Source organism: Mustela erminea, chromosome 7 (genome assembly GCF_009829155.1).
Source record: "Mustela erminea isolate mMusErm1 chromosome 7, mMusErm1.Pri, whole genome shotgun sequence".
Classification (NCBI taxonomy): domain Eukaryota; kingdom Metazoa; phylum Chordata; class Mammalia; order Carnivora; family Mustelidae; genus Mustela; species Mustela erminea.
Window position 1 is genome coordinate 133,386,766 of NC_045620.1, and position 18,721 is coordinate 133,405,486.

At 49.3% G+C, this 18,721-nt stretch overlaps 1 protein-coding gene across 6 annotated transcripts in view; it reads right to left on the minus strand.

Annotated features, from left to right (window-relative positions):
- LPIN1 (lipin 1) overlaps nt 1-18,721 on the minus strand; it is a 127,478-nt gene that overhangs the window by 39,347 nt on the left and 69,410 nt on the right. For 5 of the 6 annotated variants that reach the window (XM_032353280.1, XM_032353282.1, XM_032353283.1 and 2 more), the window contains 5 exons: nt 11,911-12,111; nt 10,922-11,017; nt 7,492-7,799; nt 5,386-5,511; nt 3,008-3,112 (listed from right to left, as the gene is read on the minus strand). In XM_032353280.1, the coding sequence (XP_032209171.1) occupies nt 3,008-3,112; nt 5,386-5,511; nt 7,492-7,799; nt 10,922-11,017; nt 11,911-12,111 (836 nt within the window). The remainder of the gene's footprint in view (nt 1-3,007; nt 3,113-5,385; nt 5,512-7,491; nt 7,800-10,921; nt 11,018-11,910; nt 12,112-18,721) is intronic. The other variant, XM_032353281.1, reaches the window with a different exon arrangement.

Genomic DNA, 18,721 nt, shown 5'->3' on the forward strand with positions numbered 1-18,721 from the left:
CAGTTCCAAGCAAAGATGAGAAGAGACATTTAGAAAGGAAAAACTGAAGAAAAGAGAGAAAAGTGTGTTCTCCTCTCAAAACCATCTGTCTCTCTCCACCTCACCCTGAGCTCCCCACTCCTGTGGTCTCAACTTCCAAACTGTCGGCTCTCGGCTGCAAAGGGGGTCCTGCCCATCTCAGATACGTACCCATTATACTCAATTTTTAAAGGTTTATGAATCTGCACTGGCTTCGAAAACAGGGAAACTGTATCACGTGCTAATTTTGCCACAAATTCCAAATGCCAAGAATAAACTCAAACTTCCTAACACGCCAGGAGCCTCTGTGTTGAGATTTCATTAAATATCTTCCACGAATAGTTCAAAATCCACCTGTTGGCTAAAGCTTGCTCTGTAACAACATATCATATGGCTTAATTCTCAGGCCAGTTTTTAAGTGGTTGTAACTTGTGTTCTTGTCTTTATAATGTTTCCTATTTCTCCTCTTGAGACCTGAACAAAGCTTTCCCTCTGTCCAGCCAGAGTGACCAGCCCAGAATCATCACCTTGTCTACAAACTTCTCACAGTATCCTAAACAACATCTGGATGAAAAAATATATCCATTTAACCTCTCCCTGCCTTCTCCTGCATCAATTTCCCCAGAGTAAGACAACGGTGTTACATGAAGCCGCCATGTTTTCCTTCTGCACCTTCTTCCACAGCCCTCACACTCTCCTGAGTCCCCTCCTGGCCTCACAAACCTGAGTTAGATGTCAACTCCCGCAGAATACAGCTTCCTGTCAGGACAAGGAACAGTCACAGATGAAACCTATCGAACCAACAGGGACCCTTAATGGCTAAACTGGTCCCAGATCTCTTCAGTCTGACCATGTGAACCAAAGAGACTCACCGCTCTCTCTCTCTCTCCCCTCCATTTCACACCAAGAGGCTCAGAGGCTGGTTCATCGCCCATGGTACCCACCGTCCACCAAACCACCCACGTGGTACGTGGCTATAGTGTGGCCCTCACGCTCTCTATTTCACCATATGTGGAAGAGGACCCTGAGACAGGGTGTCGTGGGAGCGTATACGATAGGACACGTCTCCCAACACATGGACACACACCCCCCCTCTTCCGCCCCATGGGAAGTGGTCCCGCAGGAGGAAGGCTGCGCGCCCACACATCTAGGTGGTAAGGTGTCCGTCACCTCCCAACCTCTCTTGCTCCTTCTAGTCCTGTAATTACACTTTTCTCCAAAGGGTCACTGCCTCCCTGGCACCAGCATGTCCGTATTTTATGTTCGGTATCAGCGCCAGGTCCGGAGGGGGCGTCGTGGCCTCCAGTGTACCTACAACCGTGACCAGCATCCAGTTTGTCTCCAGAGTCATCACAGAAAAAGTCCACTGTGACTGGCTTCCTGTCCTCCGCAGCGTGGCATCCGAACCTCCAACCCCTGGTCTAAAAAGCTCCTGCTGTTCTATTTTACCACATAAAACACGAGTGATGTTTTGTGGAACAAGGAATGGTTGTATCCCCCGCACTGAAGTCAGCAGAGCCCTTTAGACAGAGCTTGCTCTGGAGCCGGGGGGTCAGCGAACTTCGTCAAGTTTTGTGAGTCACGCAACCTTTGTCAGAGCGCACAATTCTGTCGCAGCTGCACAAAAGCGGCCCTTGACGATACGTGAGTAAGCCGCAGTCCCACAGAACCACGAGGACGGATGGGGGGCCACGGCTGGCCCACCGGCTGTCCTTAGCCAGCCCCTGCTCTAGAAGAAGGCAAATGCTGAACACGGGTGTCTTGTGGTGCCAACTCCAGAATTCCTGCTATTCCGACCCCTGGCCAACCCCACAAGCCCTAGGTCTCCACAGAGGTATTCAGGTTTGCAAACTCATCCACAGAGAAGCGAGCCCTGAGCTAGGAGCGCCACCTCCGGCGCCCGGCCGGCCACCACCATAAATGGCGGCAACACCAGCCTCCCTCAGAAGGATCCTGCACGCAAATACCCGCGCACGGTCTGTGGAATTCAGGCTGACAGAAGGTGAGTCGGGGAAAGGCTCCCAGTTCTGGGTGTGATTCACAAGGAAGATGGTGGGTCCGAGATTTCCCATTATCAAATCTTAGTCTTTTAAGGTCAAGCGTTGTTCAAAAAAATAAGCTTACAAGATCTGTGATTGGCTTTCGTAAATAATGCATTTATTAACAACGGAACAGTTTTGAGGATTTTGCCAGTCCCGCTTGGGCAAGTGAGTTCTAACTGTTCACAGCTTAGTTTACCTCCTTTCAAAATGGCCTTTCCTCTGTACATGAAACCCTCCAAACGAAGCATATCCTGAGACTTGATTCTTTAATCAAAAAGGAAAACATTTCTCGTGTAGAAGTCAGTCAGAGCTTCATTTGTTAACATTGAGAAACCATATAGGTCCACCACGCAGCTTGGAGTGTGGACACCATGGAAGGAATGGAGGCAAGAACCTCAGACCATGGCATCTGAGGAAAATACAAACCTATGATCCTAAACCTATGCTACTTTCCAAAATTCCATTCTAGAAATGCCTTGGAAATAGGATTCCATTATTCAGACAGTCTAATCAGCAACTTAAAGAGTTATAATAACTCCCCTTACACAAAAGATCTTATAAACTTGTATGTTGAACAACACTTAGACATAAAGCAAAAATCATATTATCGATTTTTATTTCATTGTTCTGATTTGCAAAGCGCTCCATAAAATTTGGAAGAACTATATGCTTAGCCATAATTTCCAGAGAATCCAATTTAGTCATGGAAAAAAATCTAATAATCTACAAATGCTTAATCAAAGGAAAAAAAAAACCCATCTCTATGTATTTTCTTCATAAGTAATTTGGTTAGTCAAGTGGATTTGTAAGAGTTAGATCAAAAGTTTCATTTACACAGTCTATGCATTGTCTGCGTAAGTAATTTGGTCAATGGTAAACAGGCTTGTACGGGTTAGATCACAATTTTGATTATCGAAGGCATCCAAGTGGGGAAGAAGCCCCTCTACCTTTCCGAAGCATGGAAGTGGGAAGACTGCGGAGGGCAAGAGCTAGAAAGGCCTCCCTCGGCTGCAACTGCCAGGCGGGGGGCAGTCCTTTGGCAATCTATCGGGCTACCGGACACCACGTGATACACATTAAGAAAAAGAAAAATCACAGGTCAATTCAATTATAAAGTTCATATAAATTATTTGACTCCTCTCCACAATAACATTTGCGAGAAAATGAACATACTTAGGCATCTGACAACAGCAGAAATGACTCTGTTGAAATCACTCAGAAATCAACATGAATTTTTTGAACACAAGAACAGGAAACTGCCAAAAGACTCATTTCACTTTCTATTTCATCCATATGGCCGTAAAAGATTGTTATTCTCTGGTCAGAATTTAGTGCTTAATCAAACTGCAGTCTCCAAAGAGTTGATCATTTCTGCTGCCAGTTGTCTCTTCAAAGAAAAGACGTACTTCCAAGTATGGAAATGTATCTATTTATCCTAATTTGTCGTTGCATATGACAGCAGTCAGACCGGCAGAATCTGACACGGCCGCTCTTCTGGATTCATAAGGCAAATCATGGAAGACGGGAGAACATACCCACGGTTGCTTTTTAAACATTTATTTGAAACTCAAAATTAAGGTAGAGTGTCTGAACAGATTTTCCAACCTAACAGTGGTTTCTAACCATCCCACCTAATTTTCTTCCTAAAATGCCGTCTTTTTCCCTCCTTAGGGTGCATCTCCACAGACCTCGGGAGATGATGAGGGAGGTTCCAGGAAGGTCTAATATCTGCACTGTCCATTATGACAGCCACCAGCTGCACGTGACTATCGAGCACATGAAGTGTGACACGTCCACACCAAGGTGGTCTTTCCATGTGAATTCACAATGATCTCAAAGACTTAGTATAAAAACGAGAATGTGAAAATCTCATTAAGAACTTCGTGGAAACGACTTGATGGTATTTTGGACATGCTGGGTCAAAGGAACTCAATCATCAAAGGTCACTTTCTCAGTTTCTTTTCACCCTCTAACGATGGCTGCTGGAAAACTGTAAACATCCTGGGTAGCTAGCGTTCTGTTTCTACAGCACGGGCTAGGTCTGCAGACAGACCTCTACGAGGACACCCTGCAGGCCTCTAGCCCCACTGGGGCAGACCGACACCCGCTGTCCTGGACCCAGGCTCGGGACTGATCTAGTTCTCTGGGACCCGGACTCCAGCACGTCCTGCTCACTGTGCTGTTCCACTGACGAGATCGCTCTGGTGGAACTGGAAAGAAGCAGGGCTGTTGGGAGGACTCTGGCTTTCGGCAGGGAGCCTTTGCAGCAGGGTTCCCACACTTCCACTACAAACCACAAGTACATCTACAACGGAAGGAATAAGAACGCTCCAAGCCTGGGGCGCCTGGGCGGGCTCAGTGGGTTAAGCATCTGCCTTTGGCTCTGGTCATGATCTCAAGGATCTGGGATCGAGCCCCACATCGGGCTCCAGCTCAGTGGGGAGTCTGCTTCCCCCTCTTGCTCTGCCCCTCCCCACTGCTCATTGTTCTTTCTCTCTCTCAAATAAATAAAATCTTAAAAAAAAAAAAAAAAAGAAGACGAAGAATCCAAGGATGTCCCTGTCACTAAGATCGGGGTTTCTCAACCTCTTTCCATTGTTCACGTACCCCCAGACAGCTGAGGCTTTTCCCTGTCATGGTCCTCCCTCCACTGTGACCCTTTAATACCACAGATGGACTCCGTATTTGCTTACGTGTGAGGCCCCATGGGAGCCACAAGCCATTATAATACCTAAGAACTCTCTGCTGCCCAAGAGCCAATTTTTGCCCCAATGGCAGTGATACAGCCCCTGCTGAGGACACCCGGTTTAGATCTGCCCCCTCCCTGGTTCTTCTGAGAAGGGCTCACATATTCTCAGAGGTCTCACTGACTACCAGTCCCTGGGTCTTTGGGATGGCAATCCGCAACCTGAGCAGGTCTGATTCTCCAAGTTTCTACCCCAACTCTAGGGCATCGTCAGAGTTTTTTTCAGGGAAATATTCCTGGTTTCAGCAGAAGGGGTTAAGCACGGGGAGAAGGCGTCATTCTAACAGCTCAGAACCATCTTGGTGGCTCCGGAATCGTACTGGAGGGCTAAGTGTCAAGAAAGGCTCAGCCACCTGTTTTCTCCTGCTGACAATCAGCACTAAGGAACTGGAGAGGCTTTTCTTTCAAGGTCACCTGCGGGGAGTGAAGAGCCAGATTTACAGCTTGATTATGACATCAGAAGTTTATGGTCTGCACGTGTCCTTTTTCAATCCGAATCTATACCTCCTACTCTAACCCGCATTTTTTCACTTTTTACTTATATTTCACTATTATTAGACACGTCCCCCAGCAACTCACCTGGCGCTGGGTGACCACTCTCTATCAGAATTAGGGTACGATGCTGACTGAGGGTAAGTCATGATCGGGGAAGGGCTTTCCTTAGAAACATCTTCTTGGAATACAGGTATATCATTAGGAAGAGTTCTGGAGGGGAAAAAAAAAAAGAAGAAAAAGACTAAAGTCAAAGAATTATTAGTGATTATGTGCGACAGATTCATAATGAAGGCAAGTTTCCCTTTTATCTTGATTAGCTAAGTTCTTTGTCAATGAACACGATCTCTTTCTGACCCACCCAGGCATACTGGAGGCAGTAAGTAAGGAGGGAAAACATGAGACACAGGCACGCGTCAATGTGTTTGTGCTTTGGTTGGATTATAAAGCTCATTAAAACGACTGCATTCGGGGCGCCTGGGTGGCTCAGTGGGTTAAGCCTCTGCCTCGGCTCAAGTCATGATCTCAGGGTCCTGGGATCAAGCCCCACATCGGGCTCTCTGCTCAGCAGGGGGCCTGTTTCTCTCTGACTCTCTGCCTATTTGTAATCTCTATCAAATAAATAAATAAAATCTTAAAAAAAAAAAAAAAGACTCTATTCAAGTCTCTGGGCTGACAGACGTGTGTAAAGGTGACCCTGCTGGTCATGTTACACCGCGGCCCCGAAACGGACCCAGGAGGCTGAAAAGTCTTGCTGTGCACAGGAGGCTGCCAAGTGAATGACCACACACAGACAATCCTTCACCTAGCAGAACAAATAAATGATATAAACCAAATGACTCTAATAATGACAAAACGACTGCAAAGCTACCTTGTTTCAGGTAGAATGCACTCATAACAAAAATACAATTCCCTCTTGCAGTCACACAGAGGCTGTCGGTCCGTACTTTTGATGTTCCCTGAAATATCCCTCAGTAAGTTCTGGAATTAAAAGCCATGCAGGGACTACAACTATAATAAGCCCAACCACTAGTTTCTGAGCCTGCAGCAGATTAGAGGCTATAGTGAGGAAAAGTGTCACTGCCAGTTTGCCTGTATTTTTAGCCAGAGGGGGAAAAAAAGTCCTAATCTGAATAATGAAGCAGAGGGACAGTCCTGATGTTCCTTATCCCTTTTTCATGTTAACAAAATACAAAATAACTATCAAAAATTATACTGAATTTTAGGGGCACCTGAGTGGCTCAGTCAGTGAAGTTTCCTACTCTTGATTTCGGCTCAAGTCGTGATCTCAGGGCCGTGAGATTGAGCCCTGCATCAGGCTCTGCGCTCAGCAGGAAGTCTGCCTGACAGTCTCTCTCTCCCTCAACAACACCCCCATTAAAAAAAAAAAAAAAAAAAAAACCTGAATTACATAAAGATCTGAAATATCAAATATACTTTACAAATGAGTTTTGTATTAAAATTGGCCATTTTCACTAAAATAGTAATACACAGAAACCGAATTTCACGACCCAGGTAAAAGCAAAGACGACCATGAAACCTCGAGCCTAAAGAAAGGAAAAGTCTGCTTGGAGAGACAACTGGTCACGTTCTGCACATCCTTATGACCTGAAAGCTGTCACAGATCAGTCCCGAGCCACACATCACCCCAAAGGCCGGGACTTCAGTCAGGGCCCAAATAAGAGCAAGCAGGCTCTGAAACAGGGTTTCATGCATGAAGCATTCGTTTGCTCGCTTCTCTGTCCCTCGGTTCCGTCCTAGATGCTGAGGCGGCCAGACGAGGACCGACCACCTTGTAGCTGTAAGCCAGCTCAGATGTTTCTGCCCCTTGAGGTTGGGGCCACAGAGTTCTAACACTCAGTCTAAGATGCAGTCACATAAGAATAAGGAACACTGGGTACCTGGGGGGCTCAATCGGTAAGCCTTTACCTTCAGCTCAGGTCACGTCCCAGGGTCCTGGGATCGACCCCCGGGGTCAGGCCCTGCTCAGCGGGGAGCCTGCTTCTCCCCCTCCCTCCCTTTCTGCCCCTCCCCCTGCTCACGCTTGCCCTCTCTCTCTCTCTAATAAATAAAATCTTTAAAAAAAGAAAAAAAAGAATAAGGAATACTGGGGCGAAAAACAAGTTGTGAGAATCATCTCAGAGAACAAACGCGCCTGACCCCACACAGGCCCCTGCTTTCACGCACGTTTACCTGCTACTGTCCAGGGGGTCAGCCTGGTCATCTGAGCTCATCTCTATGGGAAACATGTCCTCGTCCTCAGACGTGTTCGTGTTATCGTCTCTTTTCAGGGTGTCCAGCTGCGACTTTCTCCTCCGTTTCCTTCTCTTCTTCACTAAAGAGCTGCTCGAAGCGGACTCACTGGGCGGCAAGGCCTGGGCGGACGCGCTGGGGTCCAGGCTTCTGATCCTGTCTATGGAGTTCCTCTTCAGCTGACTCTCCATGCGCGAGGCCCCCTCCGACAGGATGGGGGAGGTGGCCAGGTACGTGGGGATCACCTCCTGAAGGGCAGAAAAGAGACTTCAAAGAGCCTTATTAATTTGGGTTTAAGGGGCAAGGGGTGCCAAAGGCTGGCCAGTGTTCCTTCAGGAGTGCGAGCGCCCTCAGGGAGGGCTATGTGGGGTGGCGGGACCAGCGGTCATGGCCACCGTGGGCTGGAGGCAGTGCCAGATCCGGATAGCCAACCACGAATCAGCAATGCACTCTATGGCATTTTGTATCGAGTCCCGCATTTTTGTAATTAGAGCAAAGCGAGGTAATGAGTGATTTCAGGGCACCCAAAGTGTTTGAAGTATCCATAGTAAAGACAGAAAAATGAGCTTTGAATCATCACATTACCTGGGAACTGGGCTCAACTTTGCATTTCAGTGCAGGGGAAGGGGGTGAGTGTATATGGTGGCGTGTGTGGGTATGTGTACGTGCCTGCACATGTTTGCATGTAAAAGAGAGAATGTGTATACACTTTTTAATATGCACTGAATTAAGATGATAGTAATTAAAAACAAAAATACAGCTGACACCCCCCATCCCAAGTGCCTGCCTACACCAGAGCCATCCAGGTATTCGGCCATTAGTCAATTCAGTACCGACTCTCCTCTTAAAAACTAAGGGAAAAAATACGTGGCCTGTCCATTGAAGTTGTTTAATAATGATTTACCATATAAGTTGTTTAATAAGGTATAATAATCATCTAAAAACTATAACAATCATTTTATTATTATTATTATTAATTTATGTTAATAATTATAGTTCATAATTATAGATAATTATTATTATTAATCATTTTTATTATTGGTTTACTTATTAGGAGACACTTGGTAACAAGAAGGAAAGAACATATACAAAGGAGAAGAGAGAAAGAGAACCCCCCTGCTGACCCCTTACAGCAGGTTCGAGAACACTCGAGGTGCTACAGGTGTGCAGAGAACATCTGAGACCAAGCCTTGGGTTGGGAGGTGAGAGGTCATCTCGCCCAGCTGCTCAATGGGCCAAACCCAGAAGAAAGGCCAACAGTGCCGACACGAGGTTAAAAGCAAAGAAAAGTCTCCACATGGGCAGGGAAGGAGCAAAGCTCCATAGGCAGAGGGGGCCCGGATCCTGGGGCACTCAGGTGATGAGGAACACAGGCTTCTCCGACTTGCAGCAGCCTTCCAGGGTAGCCAGGGCCATCCCTAAGGGGCAGAACATACCCAGCCCCGCCCCCCCGAAGCCCTGCCCCGCCCCCAGGCACCCTTCAGGCCAGCAGAGCAGGCTCCAGCCCCTGCAGCTTCCATGGAAGCCTCGCCCAAAACGCTTCTTCTACTCTCACAGCGTAAAATCTGTCCAAGCTAAGGGACAACAGAAATTTGGAAGGCAAGCATCCATCTGAGATGGCAAGAATTAATAATTATGAATGAGTGACTCTCAGAGCCGGCCCTGCGGACAGGGACATAATTACAGAAGTCGGGGGCACAGGCCAAGGATGCTGGTCCTCCCGTTACATCACACCTTTGAGGAGACCAAAAAGGAGGAGGAGCCTGGGACCCTTTTATTCTGAAACTGAAACCATGTGCATTCATTTTTGACCCTGGAGCTTTTTAGCTGTTCCTTTGGCATCACGCTATCTTCCCGTAAAAGAACTAATCTAAGTGGATTTTCTTAAGGAATCCCAACACAGCATCCCTTCCACATTTTCTCGAAGAAGGTAAGAGTGAAAAAGCGGTTTCTCTAAGAAGAAAACATCGGGATAAATCTTCATGACCTTGGATTTGGCAAAGGATTCTTAGGCAGAATGCCAAGGGCAGAAGCCACAAAAGGATTAAAAAAAAAAAAAAAAAAAACTGGACTTCATCAAAATGTAAAAGTTTTATGTTTCAAGGAATATCATCAAGCAAGCAAAGACATCCATAACAAACTAATCATAAAAAGACAAAAACCCATCACAAAAAGATCTGAATAGATTTTTCTCCAAAGAACAAATACAAACGGCCGGCCAGCCTGTGAAAAGATGCTCGGCTCACCAGTCATCAGGGAGACGCACGGCAGCGCCCCGATGAGACATCCCTGCTCGCCCCCAGGATAGCTAGACCCGCGGTCCCAGGGCAGGTGGCCGTGAGGATGTGGACAAGCCCGAAGCCAACGCCCTGCTTGTGGGAACGTCAAACGGAGCGGCCGTTCCTCGAACACGGAACACACCACTAGCATGTGACGGGGAGCTTCTGCTCCTGGGTGCGGACCCAAGAGAAACAAAGCCGTTTGTCCACGCGAAAACTTGCGCAGGAACGCTCACAGCGGCATCCTTCGTGACAGCCAAAAGGTGGACACGACCCAGATGTCCACGAGCCCACGAAAGGGCAAACCAGTGTGGTGCGCGGACACCACGGGCGATGATGCAGCCCCACAGAGGGATGAAGCCCGGAGCCCGGCGACGGGACGGGCGAGCCCCGAATGCGTCATGAGAAGGGAAGGGAGCCAGAAGCGATGACAACACACTTGGGACTGCGTTCGTGGGGAAGCTCGGAACAGGGAAACTGAGAAACAGAAAGTGAAGGAGAGGTTGCTGAGGGCACAGGAAGGTGACGGGGCGGGGGCTTGGGGATACAGGGAAGCGACAGCCATAGGGCACAGGGTTTCTTCTTGGGCTGATGAAAATGTCCTAAAATTGACCGTGCGACATCTCTTTGGAGACACCTGAAAACCACCAAACTGTACATTTGCAACAGAGAAAGCGTACAGTACACAAACTGTATCTTAGTAGAGCTGTTAAAATTGTTTTAAATTACAAAAAATGAAAGTGATGTGGTTACACACTACACAAAAATCAGAACGTTCAGCCCTCTGAGACCTGACATGCCAGAGTAACCTGGGTGTTTTGGACGACAGCTCGGCATGATCCGGTTCCCGTCTCCTCGGAGACGGCACGAGGAAGCAGGCCAGGACTGCGGGGTCTCGGACACGGCTCGCACCCACCCCGTGGGGCTCCCAGATCCCCGGTACAGGTCAGCAGCCACGCTTCCCTGCTGCGACGGTCTACACCGCCCCGCACCAGTGTCACTTCTCCACACAAACTTCCGCTGGGCCCTCTAGAGAAGCATCGCTCAAAACTCAAAACTAGGGAGTCCCAGTGGCCGCCAGCCGTCCTTACCTGATCATTATCAGTCTCTTGAACAAAAAATGCTTCTCCGTTATCTCCCAATTTCATGTGCAAATCCACGGACTCCCCGTTGATTTCTATGTCAACCTGAAGGAAAAACATACTTGACTCAAACAAGAAACCTCGAGGGGGGTGCCCTGCCTTTGTATACATCTCCTTTACCCAAAAACGCCCCAAACGATGGCACAGTTCCCCGTCTCAGTCAGGCAAGCCATCAGAAACGGCGTCTACCTGCCCCAGCGCCGACCCCGCACAGGGGTGCCCTGCGCAGGTCCGGCTCCTGGAACGTCTGTACCCAGGTCAGGACACGGGGGCCCCCGGCTTCTTTTCCCTGGAGAGGCTCACCCCGCATCCAGCAGCTATGTTGTGGAGCCACTCAGGCCACATGGACGCGCCATGTATAGGCGTCATGGCCACCAGCCTCAGGTGACAGCCCAGCCAGGAGACCCCAGGCCAGCGAGGGACAGCATCTTTGGACAGGTCTTCTGGCCGAGGCTCCAGAGGGCAACGGGCAGAGACAAACAAGCCCTGCCGCCCTTGGTCTGAATGTCTGACTCACACAAATCACAAGCTTAATAACTAGCTGATTTTTGCCCCTATGTCTTGGAATAATTTAACACAATTCGAGTTAGTACTTATCAATTCGGTGACCAGTCCTTCCCAGGGTGAAGCCACAGTTCAGGAGGCCTGAAGCTCTGTCCAAAGACAGAAACATGAGGGGCGTCTGAGGGGCTCAGTGAGCAAAGCATCTGACTTTGGCTCAGGGCATGATCTCGAGGTCCTGGGATCGAGCCCCACGTCAGGCTCCCTGCTCAGCGGGGAGCCTGCTTCCCCCTCTATCTCTGCCTGCTGCTCTGCCTACTGTGACCTCTCTCTCTGTGTCAGATAAATAAATAAAATCTTCAAAGGCAGAAACACGATGATTTTAGATTTTAGAGAGAGAGCCTGGCCCCCCAGGCCGCTGGGTCCTACGCTCTCACCACTTTCTCTCGGGAGCGCAGGACCCCCATCTTCCCAAAGCGCACGTGGAAGGGCGAGCACTGGAGGCTCCCGTTGGGCTGGCGGACGACGATGATATCGATGCATCCAGACAGGGTGGCAGGATTCAGCCCCTTGTAGAGTTCCTTCACGGTGACGAACACCTGGCCCGCCAGCTGCCCCACGTAATTCATGGTTTGAGTCTAGAAAGAGAGACAGACCCACCGTCGGTTAATTCCAGGAAGGCTGTCTGTCCGGAGCCAGTCCTGATGAACTTGCCGTCGTCACACTCGCTCAACGGCCACACCTCGTTCAGACCCTACTGTTCCACCGGGATGGGCTCCACGACGCCCACCCCCACCGCCCGTCTACCCCCACCCCGTCAGCCAGCCCACCAACCCCCACCCTGTCGACGCCAGGAAGCCTCATCCCGGAGGGCGCTGGGCTCTTCCCCTCCGCGGCCCCGGCCCCTGCTCAGCCGTGCCCTGCTCTGTCGTCGCGTGCAGGTTTTACAGCTAAATCTGAAGACTCGTGGGAAAAGAGACGCACTTTATACCTCTTGGGCTCTAGCCCCCACCATGACAAATAGAGTCGGCATTCAAAAACAGTAACTGGAAAAAAAAATGGGTAGTTCCACTTGAGAAGGAGAAAAACTGAGTCTTATCTGGAACAATTTCCATCCTGGTCTCGGTCTGCCTAATCAGATTCTGCCCCACGGCGGCTCCAGGGGAAACACGGGCTCTGCTTCCATGTGTCTGTCCGGCTAACCGTGTGTCTGTCCGGCTACGCAACCAAGGGCCGGTCAGCAAACATCCGGCATCTCTCTCCACCCAGCCTGGTACTGGCCACGCCGAGATCCCTAAGACGGCATCCCTGGCCCCTGAAGGGACTCACAGGCTCGTGAAGGAGACAGAAGTAAAACACGGGGAAGTGAAGTCCATGTCCGCGGGGCTGCGTCTGTTCTAAGCCGACAGGAGGGGCCACAGCCGAGGGAGGCGGACACCACATGGAAGGGGCTGCAGCGGGCGAGGAGGGGGCAGACACCCACGGGGACGGTGCCCAGGAGCCCGGCTGGGGGGCTGTGCCTGCCACAGACAAGCAGGGAAGGACGGAGTTCGCGCCACGCTGGGAGGCCCGGACGTTTCTAAGGAGCAACGTGAAGCCACTGCAGACTCGGGAACAAAATGATGATTTGACCCATGAGCTCAAAAATGCCTCGCGGCAAAAGCGTACAGACCGGCAAGAAGGGAAAGCAAGCCGGAAGACTAAGCGGTGGCTGTTGGCGATGGTGCCGATGAGAAGACGCCAGCCCGCAAGGAGGCAGGAAGAGGGAGGTGGAGACACAGCTGGAGAGACGCTTGGGGCCAGAGGACCCCGTGAGCTGGCGCCACGCTCTGGCCCTCTTTCCACAGCTCCGGCTCCCACGACCGCCTTCATGACCGTCCTTCCCTGCCCCACTGTCCACCCCGGTAGACCCCACTCTCTGGCTCCATGGTCTGGCCCTGTCACGTGCCGCAATGAGACTCGGACACCTCAGAGTGGCCCGCAGCCCAGAAGGGTCAACCCTGCAGCCCTCCTCTGCCACTCGCTCCTCCTTGCTCTGCCTCACTGGGCCTCCTGCCCTAGGAGGAGCCTGTCCTCAGGGGACGTGTCTTCAAGGGACCAGTGCTCAGGGGACCTGTCTTGGGAGGTGCCTGTCCTCAGAAGTGTCTGCCCTCACTCGGGGTGACTGCCTCAGGGTGCAGCTCGCCTGGGGCTGCCTCCTTGCCAGCCCAGTTTAGCTGACCCCACAGGTTGGCCCAGGCAAAGCTGCTCCCCTCTGCTCTCGGTGCGCTTAACACTTCGGTGGCCTCCTGAGGTCCACCGTCTGAGCATGAAAGGTCTGCACGCTGTGACTTCCAGTCGCTGGATCCCAAGACCTCACCCTCTCTCCCAACCATCACGCCCTGATTCTTCAAGGTCACCAGCTACCCGACATGGGGGCGCGAGGGACCCTGCTGACCCCACTCACCGCGGGTCCCTTACAACGATCCCAGCGGCCACCTCCTTGCTGTGCACACTGTCCCTGACCTGTCGGCACAGTTTGGTTCCGTCCACTTTCTCGCTTGGATGTGTCTCTAATTCGCCATGTGGTTTTCCTGTCACTTGGCGAAGCCAGGTTGTCCTTGAGGCCGACGATCAAGACTTGTCTTTGCCAGTTAAAAAACCAAAAACTACTTTTCATCAGCCTCACCTCAACCCCTGTGACATAAGCAGCAGTGAGTTAGCATCCCCACTTCACAAATAAGAAAACTGAGGCTCCCAGGTGGTTGGTCACGAGCCCTGCACACCATGCCCAAACATGAACCTCTGATTCAAGGCTAAATTAGAAGCGGCCGGAGCCCTAAAAGCAATGACAAAACCTACAAAGAACCCAAGAAAGCCCTCATGGCTCATTTTACAATCTTAAATGACACCCCGTGGATTGATGGACCCGTCTCCCTGGGACGAGCGACAAGCAGATCCTCCGTGAACACCAGCACAGATGCGCCCGGGCCAGTCGCCCTTGGACAGACTTGCGCCCGGTGCTCTTTCTCCCACCACCAACGCAAGTCACAGGGAGGCAAGATCAGAAAATCACGCAACTTCTGCATCTGTGAGCAAGCTAACTAATTCAGGCAAACCGGGACAGGAGACAGTTCCGAAAAGAAGAACAACGCAAAAAAGGATTCCTACGACCCTGATACTCCTTTTTTGTGTTTGGGGTTTTTGTGATTTTTTTTTTTTTTTTGGAAAGCTTTATGCCCAATGTGGGGCTTGAACTCACGACCCCAACATCAAGCATGGTGTGCCCTACTGTCTGAGTCAGCCAGGCGCCAGGAACCCTGACACTTCTAACAGAGAATCATTTTACAAGAAAAAAAAAATTGTCACATCAATGTTCAATGTAGATCTTAACCTCCGGTGCTTACCGAGAGGGGTCAGCCTCTAACCCTGCGGCAAAGCACGGCGGTAGGAACAATATTTTTGTAGATTCCTTCCTCGTGACCTTGTGCTCCTTGATTTTCACAACACTGTAGGTATGAGGCCTTTCACGCCAGTGAACTAAAGGGCAAGCAAAAGTGCAAAGAAGTCAATACCCAAGGGCACAGGCCTGGGCCCAAAGCCACCTCTGCTTTGGTTCCACAGCCCCCCTCCTGCTTCGCAACCCTCAGCTGTGGGCCACACTGGTCCCTGAGTGACAGGTGACCGCCTCCCGCAGCGAGGCTCGAACCCATGCCCACGCCCTTGCCGCTGCTCACGCAGCCCCGAGGACCCCCTGGCCAGCATACTGTAGTCACAGCCGAAAGCAAGCTCGTGACTGGATAGTGTGACCACGTGTCCGCGTCCCAGCCGCTCATCTGTAAGACGAGGACATTAGCGTGATGACCCACAAGATCCAATTCCAGCTCCGACCAGCCTGAGATGAAGCCTGAAGGGGCATCTTTAATAATTCAAGCTAAATGGGGCTCTGCACTCTTGTCCTCACAGCAAAGTGTCCCTCTCCTCATCAGTGATCAAATTCAAAGTTATTGCACAGAGTCTGAAGATTTCAAAGGGGCATGACCCTGGGTTGTTATTCTGAAAGCCTCGTTTGAAAGGAATAAGGCCAGAAATGGGAAGTGACAGGCAGCGCTCCCCACCTTGCAGAGATGGACTCTGACTTCCCAGTTCCTGGTCCTGCGATCTTCCCTCCGTGCGTGCCACGGGGCCGGCCTGCTGTGGTTCTCCCACCACGAATAACTGAAAGTTGCTTTGATTATCTTTAGCTACTCCCTCTGTTGAGCACGTAGAGGCAGGGCATCTGTTCCAAAATTCTTAACAAAGGATGACAGGGTCACAGCCCCACCTGGCACTACAGTCCCGGAAACTGTCCTCAGCACCAGCAGCGGCTGCTCTAACTGACCACCTGGACGGCACTCTCTCAAGCACAGGAAGAGGCGGCAAGGGTTGGCAGGGCTCGGAAGAAATTGGAACCCATATGCAGGGTTTTTAGCGGACTGTTGGTAGGAATGCAAAAATGGTGCGGCTCTATGTATGGAACAGTACAGAACACAGTTCCTCCGAAGATCAAAAATAGAATTACCATATGACCCAACCATTCCACTTCTAAATATATATCCAAGAAAAGCAAAAGCAGGGTCTCAAAAAGATATCTGCACACCCATGATCACAGAAGCGTTCTCACAACGGCCAAAAGGTAGAAACCACCCAAGTGCTCATCGATGGACGAACTGAGAAATAAAATGTGGTACAGACACACCACGGGCCAGGAGTCAGCCTTAAAGAGGAAGGAAATTCTGATATACATTATATATGCAACAGGGATAAACCCAGAGGATACCATGCTAAGACAAATAAGACAGTCACAAAAGGATTAATACCAGATGTAGGATTTTCCTATGTAAACCCCTAGAAACCAGGAGTGGATCTGAGATTACCAGGGACCTCGGGGAGGAAGGAAGGGGTTAATGGGTTAGAGCTTCACTGGGGAGAGGAAACAAAAGTTGGAGCCCTATGGTGGCAGGCCAGCAACAGCAGGAACTGCGCTCACACAAAGTGTACTGAAATGTGCACTTACAAATGAGTAAGACAGTAACCATTTATGTTACGTGTGTGTGATCACCGTTGGGGAGGGGGTTGGGGAGGACGCTGAACTAACCAGAACTGATTTCAGGAAGGCGACTACTGTTTGCTTGGGCCCAGGAGGCCTGAGACCGGCTTTCAGGGAAGGGGGCACCAGTTCAGCCCCGGCACCTGCTCGGCTGAGGGGTGCAGGCAAGTTGGGGGCAAGCATGGCTCATCTTCATCTCCGCTCTTCAGGATGTTTTCTAAAGAAGCGCTGGGCAAAAGCTGGACGAATATAAGACGAGACCGGCTGGACACCAGCTCCCAGTTCACTGGCTCAGTTCTGTCGGGAGGAAAAGGCTCAAGGAAGAAGCTAATCGGATTTACCTAAAGAAGCCGGACAAGCCAGCCTCAGATGCACACTCCCTGCACCTGCCCCTTAATCCCATGACTGCCGTGTCTCCCGCGCTCACAGACACAGGATGCGCAGGGAGGGCAGCACTGGGAAGCAGAAAGCATCTTAACTGCCTGCAGAGTCACCAAAGTAGGACCTGAAAAGAACAAAACAAAATGCTTCCACATCCAGGTGAACAGCTCTGAGGTCCCGCCTCTGCATTCACCCCGAACCAAATTACTTCCAGATCTGCTGATTTCAGTCTCCACATTGGGCAAGCAATGGCTGCTTCCCCGACAGGGCCTCATTTATCACATGAAACAGGATTCCTCTACTTATTCCAGCTTTTCAAGGGCAGATGAGCCAAACCTCACAAACACCTCCTTCTGGCCAAACGAGGGTTCTCTAAAAGGTACTGTGGATTATCAGAGCAGTTCTGAAATTAGGAAACATGTAAACACATGTATCCGTATATATATATATATATATGTATACACACATATATACACACATATATACACATATATATACACAAACACATATATAATTAATATATTTATTTTAATTATTAATATGTTAGTATATCACTATTATAATTATATACCATATAATTATATACCATTATATATTACATTAATACTAATATTAATATTAATATTAATTATCTATTGTATTGTATTATAATTATTAGATATTATACATATATATGAAATATTTATCAAATATTAAATATCATATAATTACTATGTATAATTTAATTGTATATTATATCATATGTACAACATATATAATGTATTGCTTGGGATGAATGTAATATATATATAATATATATAATGTATTTTATGATATATAATGTAATATATAGTGTGATACATAATTATAATTAATATATAACATAAATATAAGGTATTTATATTATAATTGATATATGATTATATGCAGGGTTTTTAGTGTGGTATCTTCTGGCTTTCCAGAACACTCTTTGAGGCTAATTTTCTGAGGCTGTTCCATCTCACGGAAATACCCTCTTTTCAGAGAATCTTCCCTGAGTTGGAAACTCTACAGTTCTTATATTAGAAACAGGCAGATAAAACACTGAGGAACATAAAAATCCAAAACCATAGGTCCACCTGGGATTCTGCTTACAACATTAAAAATAAACAGTGTGTTCAACCTGAACTACATCGACTATTAAATTTGAAGATTTGAATTACTCTAGACAAAGCTCCTTAGCTGTCAGTTCAGAAACTGCTTCTTCTACTCATTTGATCCACAAGTGGATAAAAGTGATTTTAATTCCTCTGCAGTTCTCAGGAAATCCCAGGAAAGGGGCCACACAAACCTCCATGTTCCATTTGCACAGACTTCGTGAGGCACCAAAAACCTTCCCATGAGCAAGCTCGCGTGCTAAGATCTAAGCAACCCGTGCTGCACTCAAATCCCCCGTTACTGCCCCCTCTCTGAGGAGGAACCGGGGTGCCAGGTCTGCATGACATTCAGAGTGGCGGGACCAGTAACAGGACGAGGGCAGGAGCCCAGGTGGAACCCCGAGACTCCCCCGTTCTCCACTGCATGGAGCCGTCCCCCATCTCGGTGCATGAGAAACTGGTAATGGGTGCCACCTCGTCAAAGAAAGTCAGCCTTTAGCACAACAGATGGCAATGACTTAGATCCGAATGTCAGAATGTTCAGCCCATGCGGACAGGGTGTCCAGTGCTACAGAGATGATCACAGACTGGAATTAGAGTCAGAATTGCAGACAGGACGTTCCAGAGCCAGTGGCCAAAGCACAGTCTAGGAGATCAAGCTTCCACGGGGAGTCGACTCATTAG